Raw genomic sequence first — 18,984 nt, forward strand, 5'->3', positions numbered from 1 at the left:
TGAAAATCCCATTTTTTATTAAATTTATTCTGCAAATAATATTTGTAAAAATCATACAAGCCTAAGCGTTCACACTGGTGAATCTGTTGTGTCATGATTTAACGGTTTTCTTTTACTCTCCATGACATTTCAGGAAACAAAAAAGTGCTGTGGTATTAATGCACACCTACAACACACAACTTAACCTCTCTGAGGTGCAATCATATCGGTCATATTTTAAGAATTACAAAAGGGCTCGACGAGAGCTGTGCAGTTTGTTTCGTACGCCATCATTTCCCTAAAACTGGCAGTTCCTCTTCAGAAGAAGTAGAAAGAAATACCCATCCAAGAGTGTCTCGTGTCACGAAACCGAGGTCTGTTTTCCGCTCTATTCTATCCAAATAGAAAAGCAGCTGGCTGGTGAAGGGGTGTATCCTGACCTTTAATAATCCACACCATGTCCTGAACAGCTAGTAAGTCTTGGGTGAAAAACAAAATGTTTATTATAGAACTATTTTTTTTGTTTTTTGCAGAGGTGTCCTCCAGTGCTCCTGTTAAAGTTTCATCTGATATTAAAAAAAAAGAAGAAAAAAAAGATTTCAATTAAAGGTCACACGTGCTGTAATCCCATCCGCTGATATCTCTTAACTTCCATTCATGCAGCCACTCTCCTCTTCAGTCAGACTCTGCAAAAAACAAACACAAGTATTAAACACACAAATTACCAAAAAAATTTTATCCCTAAAATTCCCCCTTCCTCAAATGAGCTATAGTTGATGCCTACTCATACAGCAACAGTCTCGGCCCAGATCTGGGACGCATGGGATCCACATGTACCGTATTTGGGCCGAAACGATGTTGCGGTTTCACACAGAGAAATATGGTGCCAAAACTGTACATATTAGGGGTACTAATATGACCCCGACTGAGTCTGGTTTCTCCCAAGGTTTATTTTTCTCCATCATGCCCCGATGGAGTTTTGGTTCCTTGCCACTGTCGCCTTTGGCTTGGCTTGCTCAGTTGGGGACACTAAAAATATGATTAAAGTTATTCAACTTATTATACAAATAAAATATATGAATTAGGTCTTATTTAATTCTATAAACTATAATACTGATCTGCCAACATTGTCGCTATATGATAAATGAAAATAAGCTGATAACATCACTGTTTTCTCCAGTACGGCTGAACAGCCAAATCTAATTTTGTCGCAATATTACCCTGTTTGACACTGTGAAGCTGCTTTGACACAATCGTGATTGTAAAAGCGCTATATAAATAAAGTTGATTGATTGATACTACGGCTTGTCTGACATATTTATACTTTTTTTTTTTTTTACCATAAAAAGTGTCATAGAAGTAAACATTAAAAAAAATTATCATACAAAATGTTATTTTTTTATTTTGTGAATGCAGGTTATTATTATTATAAAATCCTGAATAAGATATTTTACATAAAATATCCACAAGACAAATAAATAGCTGAATTTATTAAAATGACCCCGTTCAAAAGTTGATGAACCCTTGACTCTTAATCCTGTGTGTTCAAATATGCAGAAGATGCTGGAAAACTAAAGGATTTGCGGGAGCTGGAGGATTTTTCTGAAGAACGTTGACCAGTTTAACTGCTCAGGACTAACAAGAGACTCAAGAACAACCATCAACACACACACACACACCATCAGGGAAAGACACACAGAATTGAGAAATAAGGGTTCATAAACTTTTGAACAAACTTATTTGAATAAATTCAGTAATTTTTTTGTATTGTGGACTATATGTAAATGTTTTTAATGTAAAATATCTTTAGAACAGTACTAAATAAAAATTATCACATTTTGTATGATCCCTCTTATTTTGTTAAATTTTTCTCAGATTCACATACTTTTCTTGAAACTCTATACTCTAAAGTACTAATATGCACCTTTTAGGAGTAAAAAAAAAAAGGTACAAAGATGTCATGTAAGGGTACTGCCCCAGTGAGAAGCTGTTGTACCCATAAAGGCACAGTTTTGACACTGTGTGTGCTGGGTAGGCTGGCAGAAAATGAATCACCTTAAGTATTTGTTGAGATTTCAACTGCTGACTTTGCGGTTTGATCCTTTGAGATCAGGCTGCTTCCTGACTGCTCCACCTTTACATCTTCATGGTCTGCATTCAGTGGCGTTAGAGCAGCTTCTGTTGGGGTTGCAGATGACGACCCTGTGTTCTCGGAGTTCCTTTCCTCCGATAAAAGTGGCATCTTATTCGCAAACCACCTCCGGATCGACTCTTCACCTAACCCGCTTGACTTGGCAATCTCCTCCAACTTAGTCTCATCTAATTTACCGTGCGTGTCTAGGTGCTCCTTTAGGACACTAATGCTAGCTTTCTGAAAGTCTTCCTCATCCACCATGGTCTGGTAACTCTCGAGCCACTTAAGCTGACCGTTCTTCAGGACATAGCGGCAATCTCCAAACCAACGCACCACCTCTGGTCTTGGTAGGCCCGTTTTAGCTATCAGTTCATTGTACTGGGGACTACTGGGCCAGTGGGTGCGTGCAAAGACTTGCTTCAGCAGGTGGAGCTGCTCGGGTGTTTTTTTACCTCGGTATGGGGAAGTCTGAGAGATAGATTGTGGCATCTTGGTACCTTCAATCAGTTGACCTCCCTCAGGCTCACCTTTTCCATTAGATTCAGTAACTTTCAGCATTTTGAGATTGATCTTGATAGGGTTAACTTTTGGCTCAGTGCCGCTCTCATCCCTCTGTTTCTCTTCTTTGACTTCTTGTGTTTCCATGGATGAATCTTCAGCTTCATGAGTCTCCTCATTGCTCGTTTTTTCCTTTTGTATGCCATCCATCTCTTCCTCTCCCACAGCATCAGCATCTTCCCTTTCCGCCTTCGCAGCTTCCTCTTTCTTCTTCTCTGCTGCTACCCTCTTTCGCCGCTCAGCAAACCAACTATGGATTTCGCGGCGAGTCATCTTTGTTTCGGCTCTTAACCGGTCAACTTCTTCACTAGATGGATCTGGGTCCTGTGCAAAGCTGGCTTCCAAAGCCCGAACTTGGTGAGGCTCTCGTTCCTTGTACCGTATAGCCGTGAAATCTGGCGATGGGGGTCGTGGAGGACGGCGTGTGGGAGTTGGTGGGGAGGCTGTCTGTGAGGGGCTGAGAGGTGACTGCTGAGGAGTTTTGGGTCTCTCTGGGGGTGTACTGTTTTCTGACAGGTCTACAGCAGCAAGTGTATCGAGTTGGGAAACGCTACCACTAGCTGTAACCGTTTGACCACCACCGCCGCTTGACCTTGAACCCTTCAGATTTCGGAAGTGATAGCGGCGATCACTGAACCATTTCCGTACTTCACGCACAGTTAGACCAGTCAGGCTTATAAGTCTGTCTACTTCCTCTTGATCAGGAAACTGGCTCACGAGGAAGCTCTCCTTCAGGGCTGCCAGCTGTCCCTGAGACTTTTTGGTTTTGTTAAAGCTGGGGTCTAGGAAGTTAGCGGAAGAGAAACTACGAGAGCTCATAGAGATGGGACACGGGGAGTCTGATTTACCTGGTATTGTGCTATCTGTTGAAGTTGTGGATGCCACGGTAGTGGTTGGAGTGGCACTGGCAGATGAAACATTGCTCTTGCTGTTAATGTTGCTTTTCGCCTCAGAGTTCCCTTTACCCTCACTTTTCACAATATTACCGTTGCTTTGAACGCAAGCGCCATTAGTACCTGGTGCATTGACCTTAACATTGCTGTTGTTATTTAACTTTGCAGTGCTACTGCCACCAACACTGATTACACTAGCCTGGCTACACAAGCTGCTAGTACTACTAATACTGCTTGAACTGCTAGCACTAGCACTGCTGCTACTACTGCAATTTCCACTACTACTGCTACCAACGGTGCCTAAAACCATGCTGATTCCTTTATCAGCCACCAGGGCTGCAGCGGGTCTGGCCTGCATCGTAGGCTTCGCAGCAGCCTGAGGTTTGGGTGTGACCGCTAGTGCAACAGGGGCACTGCTGACCTGAATACCATTAGCCATCATTGGTTGGGTGACAATCACCCCTCCTTGTCCAACCAGGCTACCTTGTAAGATATGGGGGATGGCAGTTGTGCCCAAAACTGTGATTGTTGGATGAGTAGCAGTGTGCTGGGTCTGACGTTGCTGCTGGCTATTGTTAGGCGCTGCCTGTATGATTGTATTGAACATTTTTCGGCGGGCATCTTCAATTTCCTCAGGAGACCAGCTGATTCCTTGTTTTAGCCTCTGTGCTGTGAACCAGATCTTGATCTGCTCCTCGGGGTACCGGGTGACTACAGTAAGGTAGCAAAGCTCAGCCTTGGTGGGATAGGGGAACTTGCTAAAGGATGTCTTTAAGAAACTGCTATTGTCCATTGATGCATTATAGGTAGGAATGCTGCTGAGAGGGATCATCACTTTTGGAAGATTCTTAGTACTTGTTGAAGAGGAGTGGGATGAGGAGACTGGAGCAGAGTGTTGATTGAGACTTGTGTTCTGCACAACAGACACAACTTGTGTAACAGCCGTCTTCAGCATGGGTAAAGCCCCGGAGCCATTAACAATCTGTATGGCTGATGGGACAGCTACTTTGCTGGCTGCTCCACTGTGAACAATAGTGGGTACATGGGTGACTGTAACTGCAGGAGAGTCATTTTTCCCCACTGCTTTAGTAACAGAAGGCGGAGGGTCATCAGTGGCGGAGTGAGAAACAACAATCCTTTTGGGTTCTGATTTACCCTTCAGCATTTTCATGATTGGTGTCTTGGTGATGGATATCTCCGTTTCTTTAGAGCTAGTGCTTTCACAAGGTTCAATGCAAAGACTCTGCTCTATCATGAGCCTGTTGTCCTTCTTTTTGAGCTGAAGTGTCGTGGTTATTGTACTGGGATGGACCCGTGCATTGTGCAGAGCTAAGCCCTCGAATTTTGCAGCGCTTACCCCACAATCCACACAAAGAAAACAGGGGTCAATGCGGAAATCTGGGTGCCCACTGTAGACATGATCAAGGAAAAGATTTAGGTCCTGGGTCTCAAAGTTACATGGCTTACAAGTGTAAACGTCGCCATCTTTATGGATATCACCTGTATCTTGCCTAGAGGACTCACCCAAACTTTCACAACCTTTTGCACTTGCTACTACCTCTCTGAAGGAAAAGCCAATGTCCTTGGTTGGAGGGGACAGTCTGTCCCGTTGAAAGTCATCCTGTAGATGCATGGTTTTTACAGGGATCATGCATGGAACGGTGGACTTCCTCTTGCTGGCCATGGTTCGGTCTACTTAGTCTCCAGTGAGATTCCTGATAATTTATGGTTCTCCGCTCTTATAGGACATCCACTGATAACTCGGTGATGGACATGATCATCAGTCCATTATAAGTATTCTGTCCTTAATGGCAATAGGCATCAGAACATCAATCTGTAAAGACAAAAAACAACAGCATTTAACAATCACAGAATTCAAGCTCTATTTAGTTAACCTGATTAAATTCTAGTCAAAATATGAGTCTGACGCTGCTCCATTGGGCTGTAATTATGGGGCGTGTTTCAACCAAATCAGGAAAGACATTATTTGGATAGACCAACAACCAATCAGAGCAACGGAGCGACGCATAACTTTAATTGTCAAATGTCAACAGAACTCATCTGCACTGTGTTGCCATGTCTGAGTTTCCACAGGTTGTTTTCTATGTCCGTGGGTTGAAGCAACCTCAATTAAGTGATATATGGACCCAGGAATGCGAATTTTACCGCGCAACCTTGCCAAATAACACACATTTTACCCCCCAAACGCCATTTTTTTCCGGAGAACCCCCCAGAAAAGCTATTGTTTTGGGCTGTAGTTGGCAGGTTTTGTTGTAAAAACTTGGCAACCCTGTCTGCACGCACGCTGGAATAAACAATCTTTTTTTTCAGAGAGAAATAGTGAAGGTGAATACATATGCATCCTACGTTTAGGATTTCAACAAATTCAACCAAGCGCCTTTGGTGACGTGGATGAATACGTTAGTTTATTATCTGTCCATCACTGTCTAAAGCCTACCCTGATGATTTCATTGGTCCGAACAGTTTCTGTTCAGGCATAATCACTCCTCAATAATAATAATTAGTTACATTTATATAGCGCATTTCTAGGCATTCAAAGCGCTTTACATAGAAGGGGGGCTCTCCTCAACCATCACCAATGTGCAGCACCCACCTGGATGATGCGACGGCAGCCATTTTGCGCCAGAACGCTCACCACATACCAGCTGATTGGTGGAGACTAGGAAGACCGAGTGATGAAGCCAATCAGGATAGGGGGAAGATTAAGAGGCCATGATGGACAGGGGCCAATGGGCAAATTTGGGATTTTTAACGACCACAGAGAGTCGGGACCTCGGTTTAAGGTCTTATCCGAAAGACGGTGCTCTTTGACAGTACAGTGTCCCTAACACTATACTGGGGTGTTAAGACACACACAGACCACAGGGTGAGTGCCCCCAGCTGGCCTCACTAACATCTCTACCAGCAGCTACCTGTTTTTCCCAGTTGGTCTCCCATCCAGGTACAGACCAGGCTCAGCCCTGCTTAGCTTCAGTGGGAAACCAGTCTTGGGCTACAGGGTGATATGGCTGCTGGTGGCAGATCTCAATGGATCGAGTCCAGACCGAACTGCCCAAGCTTAAATGGGGCTGAGTTCGGCTGGCATCCAGGCTAGGTTTAGTTATTATACTTAAAAACTGCCTATAGAATGACCACTGATCTATATAGAGAACTGGATTGCTCATGGTGTCATAAAAAGTGAAAATGCAGCACCGCCATATTGGTATTCTCTAGTTAGCTCACGCGCTCCATTGAATCAATAGGAAATGATATGCTTTTACTGAAAACACATAGCCTATAAGGAGACACTGGTTTTATATCTGAAGTCTCCCTGTACAGTCTTTGCAGCACAAACGTCCTGAGCAGGGAAATGGTTATTCGTTACAAGTCAGGAATTTCCCCTGCCTTTTAAGAAGTTGCCCCCAAATTCATTACAGTACAGCAGTGAACATCAGCCCGGCAGGTTTGTAATATGCATTACAACAAATGTCAAAGCGCGCATTCTGAAATCTGAAGATTTATGCCTTGTAACCTGAAATCACCTTGTACTGTTGTGTTTATGTATTCGTGTTGTGCTGTAACATTGTTTTTATTCATACAGTAGGCTAACTGCAAATGTTTTAACAATAATTTAATTAACAGCATGCATTTTAAAACAGTTAATGATTTTAAATCATGATTAAATTAATAACTCATTCAACAACATAGCATGCATAACACTTTACTCATATGGAAACTGTAAACGGCATACATTTTGTCTTTAAGAGCCTGAAATAGATGTCGCTCAATAAGGAAATAAAATACACGTATCTTAAAGTATTCAGACAGATAACGCTCACTGCTTTCTTTCTAAGATAATGCATGGCAAACTTTGAATTTTAATACAATACAGTGCAATATAGTAACAGGATTGTATTACTTTGTACAAGCTATTCACAGATATATGTTAATGTTTAATATTTCCTTCATAATTACGTAAAGAAATGTATTTTGTGTTTATTCAGTTAACGTTACCTGTGTCAGCAGAGTGCAGTACACAGACAATAATACTAAGTAAGAAAAGCGATTCCAGCATATGACTTTTTCCTCTCCAAAAAGACCATAAACATTACAGATGACATCTGAAGTAACTATTAATTTACATACTTATATCGTAAAACTACTCCTGCGAGTCTGAAATGATGTGAATCATGTGATTTTAAGTCAATGTTTTGGCTGTACGTCAATGATGCCCTCTGTCGGTACTCGGTAGGGAATAGTAAGATGGCCGCTCGAACACTTTTGGTGGCTTCATCGCCTGATGCCAGTTCAGAGCGCGATGAGCAACCCAGTCATTTCCGTATTGACCCATTTTTAAATGTCTTTCACACTGAGAGACAAGCTGCTGCTTTTATGTCCATCTCTGATGACTGAGCCACTTTCAAAGAAACATTTACAGCCCTCAATCTGTTTACAGAGAGCTCTCACAACCCATCCCCACTCTGAAAAGTTTTGGAGTTTAAGTGAATGGCATACTATCAGGGCTTGACATTAACTTTTTGGCTCACCAGCCTCTGTGGCTAGTGGTGTTTCAAAGTTACTAGCCATTAAGCATTTTCACTGGCCAAAATTTAGCTGGGAAATTTAGTTGTTGGCTCTATGAAAATGACCACTGTACACACCAACTCTACATGATCAACTTTACATGAACTGTGTAACATGACACAGCTCTTCTGCCTACTTTTAGTGTGAAGTTTTTACGTGATTGCGCAATCCGTGGCACATCGCAGAGCAGCGCAAGAGGAGCAATTTAGGTGACTAAGTATTTACAATCTTTTTTTGTTGTTGTTGAAAATGGTCAATGGTTTGTCTGGATACGACTCTATTCCTCATTTGTTTGAGCAGTGATGAAATATATTGCTCTTGTAAATACTTGCCAGCATTTTAAAGAAATTAATCCAAATAACAGCAAAGAGCAACCGTACGGTGCTCAGCAGTGGTCAAAAATGATTATAACAGTGAATTTTGAAGTGATATATTCTTGAAAACTCAGGGATGTGGATTTGGACAGCTATTACATCACCACACGACCTGGTGTTAGTCAAAAGCAGTCGGTAATTCAGCTGGGGATTTTTACGGGGGTGGTGAGAGATGGGCAGCAATAAAATAACTGACCAGTCCCTGTAACTTAAATGATGGCAATACCTTCCGACCCCACGAGGAACAGTTACCGTCCGAATAGGGCTTCAGCAACTCCTTCATAACGGAGCGAGCTGGAAAATCGAACTTTTCCCGAATTCATCCTGTTGGGGAGGAGGGCCACAACATCATGGCCACTAACAAACCGCAGCAAAGATTGCCCTTGCTCCGGCTTTAACGTCTGGATATTCGGCAGCGGTGCCACAACGGAATGAACGGTTTCGTTCGCATCTTTCTCCGCCACCGCCATTACTGAACTACAACTCAATCTAGCGAACGATATAAAAGCCAATGTTCTCAGCCACGCCCTCTGTTCGCTGATTGGACCGCTAAAAATTAGTTTGGAGAAAACCTAAGAATACACCGCGGTCCCAGACGTAGTACTGAATGAGAATGAAAATGAAAATGGAGCGGAAGTACGTAGGAGGGCAGAGCCAGGCTAAGACTGGTCTAATTTGAATCTGAAAAGTAAGACTGATTAGCCTTATCTATTTGCTAGTTAGTCAGACTAGTTCTTAAGACAGTCTTAAATCCAACTGGCCACAGGAATCCTCAAATTGCCGTCCGTGGTTCAGCTCCAGACCCTGGCTTGGTTTCGTAATGGAACCAGTAGCACCATTTGACCATTTCTATGGGTTAAAGTTAGCAGCGTGTCAAAACAACACAGCAGTTCACACCACAAGCACTCAGGGTCGTAAAGATATAAAGCGCCACATTAAGAGATGCAGATGACGCTGTATTTTTAACAACAGTAGCAGAAACACAGTGAACAATACAATAATTTATTATTAACCGACATTACCAACTAGGGGTGTAATGATTCGTTTTAACAATGACTCGATTCGTATCACGATTTGAGGTTGTCGATACGATTCAAGGACGATATTGGTTCATTTAGAACGATACGAAACGATTCAGTGACTTGAAATCGATTCAGTAACTTTAGCCAAAAAATTGAATCGGTGTGACTGAAATAAATACGTGCTGGTGAATTTTCCTAGATTCCTGCTGTTTCTTCTAAGGGAACCAGATATCAATTAATTATGGATATAAACAAACAAGTAATGGCAAATGTGTTCACATTTTATTTGAATAAAGTGCAACGAACAGTTTAGGTTGAATTAACAAGAAGTTAATCTTTTCTGCTCTCATTTTCAATAAAAGTACAGTAAGTGCAACCACATACTACTACTGCTACTTCTACAAATTTCAAAATAAAAATATTACAATATTAATATCAAAAATAAAGTGCAACTAACATCTCTTCAGGTTTAATTAACAGTAGGTTTACCTGCTACTTTTGCCGTTGTTTTTCAACATAAAAACAATACAAATATAATATTAATATTAAAAATAAAGTGCAACCATCATCTCTTCAGGTTGAACGAGCAGCGGCTGAACCTGCTACTACTGCAAACCTTCTAATGCTCTTTCATATATTCTGACTCATTTACACTGTTAAAGAGTTGATTCTTATTATAAACATGTCCACATTTTTTTTAAATGAGTTGGACATATGACAGAATTTCTGTTCCCAATACACTCCCTCAGGATTCAAAAAAAGTTTCGGAAAGTTTTTTCAGAGTATGGCCCTGTATGATGTCATAAAGGGCGGAATTCCTTATATTGGCACTTCTCCCGGTTGAGCACAAGCACACACACACACACACACGAGCACGCACACACACACAGCAAGAGCACGCCCATCAACGAGCCTCGTTCGGGTTACTGGAGCCGTCGGCAGGTAATCAAGTCTCCGTATAAATGCACCTGCACTGTGATAGTCTCAGAGGTCCGTTTAAAGTGCAGAGAGCATCATGAAGAACAAGGAACACACCAGGCAGGTCCGAGATACTGTTGTGGAGAAGTTTAAAGCCGGATTTGGATACAAAAAATTTCCCAAGCTTTAAACATCCCAAGGAGCACTGTGCAAGCGATAATATTGAAATGGAAGGAGTATCAGACCACTGCAAATCTACCAAGACCTGGCCGTCCCTCTAAACTTTCAGCTCATACAAGGAGAAGACTGATCAGAGATGCAGCCAAGAGGCCCATGATCACTCTGGAGGAACTGCAGAGATCTACAGCTGAGGTGGGAGACTCTGTCCAAAGGACAACAATCAGTCGTATACTGCACAAATCTGGCCTTTATGGAGGAGTGGCAAGAAGAAAGCCATTTCTTAAAGATATCCATAAAAAGCGTCTTTTAAAGTTTGCCACAAGCCACCTGGGAGACACACCAAACATGTGGAAGAAGGTGCTCTGGTCAGATGAAACCAAAATTGAACTTTTTGGCAACAATGCAAAACGTTATGTTTGGCGTAAAAGCAACACAGCTCATCACCCTGAACACACCATCCCCACTGTCAAACATGGTGGCGGCAGCATCATGGTGTGGGGCTGCTTTTCTTCAGCAGGGACAGGGAATCTGGTTAAAATTGATGGGAAGATGGATGGAGCCAAATACAGGACCATTCTGGAGGAAAACCTGATGGAGTCTGCAAAAGACCTGAGACTGGGACGGAGATTTGTCTTCCAACAAGACAATGATCCAAAACATAAAGCAAAATCTCCAATAGAATGGTTCAGAAATAACCATATCCAGGTGTTCGAATGGCCAAGTCAAAGTCCAGACCTGACTCCAATCGAGAATCTGTGGAAAGAACTGAAAACTGCTGTTCACAAACGCTCTCCATCCAACCTCACTGAGGTCCAGCTGTTCTGGAGGAGGAATGGGCAAACATTTCAGTCTCTCGATGTGCAAAACTGATAGAGACGTACCCCAAGCGACTTACAGCTGTAATCGCAGCAAAAGGTGGCGCTACAGAGTATTAACTTAAGGGGACGAATCATTTTGCACATCCAATTTTTCCATTTTTGATTTGTTAAGTTTGAAATATCCAATAAATTTTGTTCCACTTCATGATTGTGTCCCACTTGTTGTTCATTCTTCACAAAAAAAATACAGTTTCATATCATTATGTTTGAAGCCTGAAATGTGGCAAAAGGTCGCAAAGTTCAAGGGGGCCGAATATTTTCACAAGCACTGTATATTATACATATGCATACATATACACACATATATATATATATATATATATATATATATATATATATATATATATATATATATATATATATATATATATATATATATATATATATATATATAAAATTGGGTTCTAATAAATGTTATTTATCATTATATTTTGTTTGTTTTTAGTATACTTATTTAAGCTAAATATAAAAATGGTCCAGAGGTCAATGGTTCAAGAGGAAGCCGCACACAGTATGTGTGTCACACGCCTTCTGCCATACATGGGTATCTAAATGAAGCCGAATGACATTGACCTTTCATATCTACACTTTTTTTTGTGTGAAAAATTCTCAGGTTTTCTCAGCTTTGGTGAATATTTTGAGTGTTTTTTTTTTCCTTTTCTTTTAGAAAATACTACTGTTGGCCAGATGGAAATTTACAACTGTTCAAAAAAATGTGTCTGGACTTTCGCTGGAAAGGAAATATAGAAACTGGACCTCTTGAATACCGCAGGTTTAGTCTTACAAAGGGATAGTTCCCACAAAAATGAAAATTAGTCCATGACTTACTCCCCCTCAAGCAATCCTAGGTGTGTATGACTTTCTGCTTTCAGACGAATACAATCAGAGTTATATTAAAAAATGTTTAATAAAGGCCTTCTGAAGTGAATCAATGGGTTTGTGTAAAAAAAAAAGAAGAAATCTTTTAACACAATTTTGGGTTTACCATTCACTGCCATTATAAAACGTAGAAGAGCCAGGATATTTAATTGATATAACTGATGGTATTATTCGTCTGAAAGAAAAATTTCATACACACCTGGGATGGCTTGAGCGGGGGGGGGGGGGTTAATCAAAGGGTCATTTTCATTTTTGGGTGAACTATCCCTTTAACACGGTCTAGTTAGCCCCTGCTGGTAGATGCAGTAACTACTCTATCTGGCCCAAAACACTCCATTGAGGGCCATTCAGTCATCTATATAAAAGCTTTTCAAATAAAAAATAAATCACTTCATCATTATTTTGTTTTTAGTTTAGAAGATGCCCAGGCTGGATGGCTCTTAAAAATGCTAAATAGTAATAATAACATTTGTATCAATAATAATAATAATACCAACGACAGTAATAACAGTAATAATAATAATAATAGATATGGTGATGATAATAATACTTTGTACTGACAGTACAATTATAATAGTAATATCAATAATAATATTTTTTTTAGGATTCGTTTTTTTTTCTGTCAACACAATTATCATCATCAACCTTTTTCTTTTAATTTCTTTTTTTGTATTAGTACCATTACTGTTATTATTATTATTATTATTATTAATGTTATCTAATATTGATATTACTATTGCCAACTGATCACCATCTTTAGTATCATTATTGTTATATATAAATATTGACAATTATTAAAAATGATCATCATTCATTATTAATATACATGTTATTACTGTTTAAATACTTCTATTATTTGTCAGTTCTGCTTATTTTTGTTTTTTATTGCTGTTACTATTAAAGCTGCTTTATTTTAGTTTTTGTGTTTTGTTGTTGTGTTCGGTGTTTCATTTGTTGCACTCCTAATAAACATAATAAAAAATAAACAAATTACAAAATAGACTTTTTTTCCTCTATTGTTTTGTTCTTCATCATAGTACCAAGTCTTCACAAGTAGCCATCTTGCGCTGGCATCAGCCACTCCTGCAGCTTCAGAGGGTTTAGTCACATGGTGATTGCCTCAAAAAGTTCTGCGCCCGGAAGCAAAGATGGCAGATACTAAAATCACGTACTTCTAGGTGATCATGTGTTTGTCGGAGGGTAAGCGGAGGTTCATCCTGCAAACAGAACACACCGCCACGCATCTCCTTGGTTTATCCCAAATGGAAATGCCCTTCGTTGTAGCTTGCCATTAAGGTTTGCATGAGGGGCAAGGCCCTGCCATCGCTGCTGGGTCAGATAACCCAGGGGTTTTCAAACTGGGGTCCGGGGACCCCCAGAAGGTTTTAAGGGGTCCCTAGAAAATTTCAGATAATGACAAAGCAAAAATGGATAGTCTACCGAACATTTCTTGCCGTAATCATCCTTTCCAGAAGTGTAGCCTATATGTTTGCTCTGTATCTTTCTAGTGAGTTTTCTCACTATAGTCCCCTTTATCTCGCTCACTGGGGTTGTGTAAGGCAGAATCCTTAACGCAGTTCGTGAGCTTACATACGTTTATTGTGAAAGTTGCTTATACAAATCATTTTTAATTGAATATGTTCTTCAGGTTTATTCATTCAACATTAAGCATAGTCAATTTAAGTTTGGAAACAGTATGCTAACTTGTAGCTATTTTTTACATTTACTGTTTGTCTAACAATTTAAAGTTTTTTTTCTTTAATATATATATACAGGTAGATGGATTTTAGGAAGGGGACCCTCATACAAGGTTCATCGTATCTGGGGGTCCTTCGCATCATAAAGTTTGAAAACCCCTCAGATAACCAACACAAAGGGGCTGTGCGGTAGGCGGGCCTGACATCCATCATGTGGGTCAGACCCTGAGGACGAGACCTGTGGGGGCAGGGCGAGAGTTTGGGCTGAGGTGCGAGTGTGTGTGTGTGTGTGTGTGTGTGTACACATGTGTTGGGAAGTTGGGGAGGGGCCATTAACTGTCACAGGAAGCAGTGAGGTGTTTCACCAAGGAATTTTTTTTGCCTTGATACCAATTCCCCATCCCTACCCCCATCACACACACCCTTTTTTCACCCTCATCCAACAATCACAGAGCCGTTACCCCCCCCCCCCCCCCCCCCATCTCCTCCTCCTCCTCCTCCTCTTTCTCTCCGGCTCACTCCAAAGACTCAGGAATGTTCCACCATGAGCTATTTAGCGAGTGGTCAACCTGGGAGCCAAGCTGCTGTTTGAGTCGAGCCTCTCGAAAAAGCTGAGGATTCACGAACAAGCACTATAGCAACCCACGTCTACAAAACTAATGGAGTGTCTGCCTCAAAAATTCGCTGACACTTCAACCCCGACAATGTAAGAGTGGACAAATGTAAAAGTTTACAAATTTGTTGCTGAAACTCACAGGTTTGCCAAAAGCATCGTTGAGCTGAGTTGATCGAAGAGACCAATGGTGGCAGAGACGCAGCCCGGATCTATTCTGACGTGCTGAGAAAAATGCTGTAGCATTTAGGGTCTGACTGAGACAAAAGGTCATGGTTTGGCAACACTTAAATGTAATGTAATGCATACCTGTCTGCAAGAGTGTTGATCTTCTTTACCCATGAGCAAACAAGTCTCTTGACGCTTAAAGTTATGAATGCCAACTTTAAATGTCTGAGGCCTATACACTCAGATCGTCCTGTGGCTTCACTACGAACAGACAGAGTATCTGTGTCTCTGCCTGGAGGACACGCAAATAAACAATATCATATGTCCTGTGTGACAGAGCAGTGCCTAAACTGACCAATTCTTAGCCTTTTGGATGTAACACACTGGCTTGGTGCAGTTGGGGTTTCAATCTATTCACTATCTGTTATGTTTGCTTTGGCGAAAACACATGTACCCCACCGTTGGTCCGCCTGCTCGGCTCGGCTCCCCTCCCCCATTCTCTCTCTCTCTCTCTCTCTCTCTCTCTCTCTCTCTCTCTCTCTCTCTCTCTCTCTCTCTCTCTCTCTCTCTCTCTCTCTCTCTCTCTCTCTCTCTCAACAAGTTCAGCCCAATCTGCAGGGAGACGGGTCGTCAGCACCACTGGTGTGTTACTATCCCCATGGCAACCCCCCCCCCCACACACACACACACACTGAATTAACGCTCTACTACACACAGTGGTCAACCCATGGGCAGCGTTTCGGCCCCTTGGCTTGTTTTTCCGGACGCTGCGAGAGGCGGCTGCAGGCCCTGATCTTATTTCAGACTGTGTGGGATAGGTGTGGCTGTTCTCACTCATTGTCGATCGCATGGCGTTCCCTCGTTCAATGCATGTTGACTCTCAGTCGCACTTCAACTGAAACTAAAATCGCTAATAAAAGACTATTGTAACATTCAACATTCACAAAGTTAGTCCAATTTGGGGGGGGGTCCTACTGATAATATGCTTTATCTCTTCGTCAAATAGACCAAAAGTGTATGGCTTTTTGGTACGCTTTGCTCAGTTTGGTTATTATTCCAAATGCAACTACACCAATGTCATTATAATAAGGTGCCAATGCTTTTTAAATGCAAAGTGGCACAGATTCGATGTCGCCAGCACCTAAGGTGTTAAGGCTCAGTTAAAAATGGAAGAGTGAGGAAAAAAAAAAATGGCGGCACACCACACGCTCTGCTGTCCAACCTAAAATGGCTGACATCACAGTCTCCTAACCAGCAAGGCAGTGCAATGCCAGCTCCTGCTGACCAGACCGGAGCCGCTAGAAGGCACAGCGCAGGGACCCGCAACCCTCATCCTGATTCACATCGAGCCTAGGGAACGCTTCCATGATTTGTGAGGGGAAAGATTTGCAATAATCCCACCTGGACGCTAGTAAGAAGGAGAGGAAAGTAAAACAGGACAGACAGAACCTTAAACCCAGTTTAATAGAGCCACTGTACTGATGATTTAGGGGTTTTGTTTCTTCCTACAGCCGTAGAAAAATGAAAGTAGTGTTAATACATCATGAAACAAAACCGAGAGGTTCAGCACAACCAAATACTTTTCAAGGTAATAGCTCTGAATAATACGTCACGCTCATATTGAGATGTAAAAGAGCATTTTCACCATGACCTTTTGCTGAGGAGGAGAGGCTGACATCAGATCTACTGATCAACAGCAAGTTTACCTCAGACAGCCTTCGGCTTCAGGAAAGGAAACTGACTTCATGTGCTTGATGTTACAAAATGCTTATCCGTTTCAGTCTTTATCACTAAACTTCACTGACTGAAAGCAATCCGTCACCTCTAAGTGCGGATGATCATTCATAAATGTGACGCAAGCAAGTGACTGTACTTGAAATGACTGATAATGATGATATAGCGCAGGGTGGACACCAGGTAATGTATGAGTAACACAGTTTAATGAAAGCAATTATGCTAATTAAAATAAACACTTGTCAAGTTTATAATAACATTAATTTTGCATTTTCCACAAGCTACATTTGCAATTCAAAACAGACAATGCGCACCATCCAACGGGTATATTTTAAATCTGACACACGAGCACACTTGTTCTGTTTATCAGTCAATCTGGCTGTTATTGGTAGGGTCGGGTATCGAGAACCGGTTCCAAATTCCCAAGAACTGGTGATTCAATGAGAAACGCGCATTTCGACTCGGCTTATCGGTTCCTGTGAGCGTATGTTAACGTGATTTTTAACCATTCGAGCTCAAGAAGACTTTCACGTTGTTTACGGTCCACAGAGTGCGCACAGAAAGCCGCCTTTCATACTAAATAGTGCGCAATACTGAACAATACTGAGTTCTCGGTTTTTTTTGCACTTGCACGGACAAATACACACAAAAATGTCAAAATATAGCACGTCTTTAAGTGAGTGTAAACAGTTGAGAACAGTAACGTGTAACAGTATAATAGATCCGTGCAGCTCTTAAAGTGACAGCAGCTACTATAATAACGTTAATCTAACAAAAGACAAAGCTGTTCTTGACTGAATAACTTTCGTAATGTATATTTTATTCATAAAGTGCGGTGTTGTTTACAGTTTCTGTACCTGAATACTTGAAAATCTGAAAACACTGTTTATTTCAATCATATCTTTGTTAAGTTGTATTTACTTGTTTATTTGTTCTTTTTTATTATGTAGTGCATACTTAGTGTCTTTAATCATGCTTAAAATGTATGCTATTCGTTAGGCTAGTTGTTTTTATGGTATTTTTAAACTAAAAACTATCCCCCTTCTATGTAAAGCGCTTTGAGTGCCTAGAAAAGCACTTTATAAGTGTAATTAATTATTATTAATTATTATTATTATTATAAGCAAAAGTTCCTTATGTAAATGTTCTTTAGCCTGTTGACTTTTGTTCATGTTATTCAGATACAATAGAATGTTTTGCAATAAGACTTAGAATAACCTAATACTGCCCCATGTATTGACCATATATATATCAGTCGTTCACTAAACATGACTAAAATGTGTCCACTGTCAGTGATATATTTTGAGTTCTGATCACATAACTTTACAAAAAAATTGAGATTAGATGACAGCCTGGAAATATGCTTAAATAAAAATTAAACAACCAACTTGATACATTCAACTTTAAGATGAAACTATTAAAGCAGATTACATGAACATGACCTCAGCACTAGTAAATCACATACATTATGCTCTGATCACACACGTGTGCCGTTATCCTGATCAACTTCAATGTATATGAATACTAATATTATGAAATATGATCACATATTAAAAAACCATAACCACAAACTACATCTCCACCCCTTCTTCCTGTCGCCATTACACACACTCACACACACTCACTCACTCACAGAGCAGCAGTCAGTCACTTTAACTGTATCAGTGCAGCATAGCTGCTGTTAATGATAGATTAGGACGTCGATGTGTAACAATAAAAGTCAAACACAAACTCACCCGCGGGCACGAGCCAAATCCCGTCAGAGACGCGCAGCTTCAGCTGCCATACACACAATAAACACAACTCAAGTCAGCTTGTGCTGGAGGATAGATACAGTGATGAGTGTAGCACAAAGGCCCTTCACTCTTGTTTATGTCCAGTCGAGTGTGTGTGTGAGAGTGTGTGTTAAACACAGACGGGGAAAGAAACTCACGCCGTACGTCACCAGCAGCAGTGTCATGTGACTGGATGCGTCACTGGCATCCGAAGCCCTGGTGATCAGCTCATGAATATAAACTGATAATGAGTAATTAACATTCATACACAAAGATACCAAATGCGTCACTCATTGTCATTAATGAAAAGTTATTTCTGCGCCTGAAAGTTTGAGGGAAGTTTGAGTTCCAGTGAAGTAATAGCAATCTATTGTAACGTGTTGTGGTTACAGCTTTGCATCAAAGGTCAACTGAGGTAATATGAATGCTGCAGAAATACTACACTTATGTACAGGGCTTTTGAAACATATTGATACCGATAAGCACGATGATCCGGTGTGAGTGCATCCCTATTAAATATAAAGACAGTTATTTTCTTGAATAATGTGCATCAACAACATTTATGTTTTTGCAAAGACGATGTCTAAATGTGTGGCAC

General features: G+C 41.0%; 1 protein-coding gene across 1 annotated transcript; it reads right to left on the reverse strand.

The window, feature by feature from the left end:
* Positions 1 to 36: 36 nt before the first annotated feature.
* On the reverse strand, positions 37 to 18,566 carry zhx3b (zinc fingers and homeoboxes 3b). Its single transcript, XM_067446945.1, has 3 exons — positions 18,348 to 18,566; positions 2,035 to 5,398; positions 37 to 665 (listed from the first exon to the last, which is right to left on the reverse strand). The coding sequence occupies exon 2, from the start codon at positions 5,246 to 5,248 to the stop codon at positions 2,036 to 2,038; it is 3,213 nt and encodes a 1,070-aa protein (XP_067303046.1). The 5' UTR covers positions 5,249 to 5,398; positions 18,348 to 18,566; the 3' UTR covers positions 37 to 665; position 2,035.
* Between the last annotated feature and the right edge of the window lie 418 nt (positions 18,567 to 18,984).

Source organism: Pseudorasbora parva, chromosome 6, assembly GCF_024679245.1.
Source record: "Pseudorasbora parva isolate DD20220531a chromosome 6, ASM2467924v1, whole genome shotgun sequence".
NCBI lineage: Eukaryota > Metazoa > Chordata > Actinopteri > Cypriniformes > Gobionidae > Pseudorasbora > Pseudorasbora parva.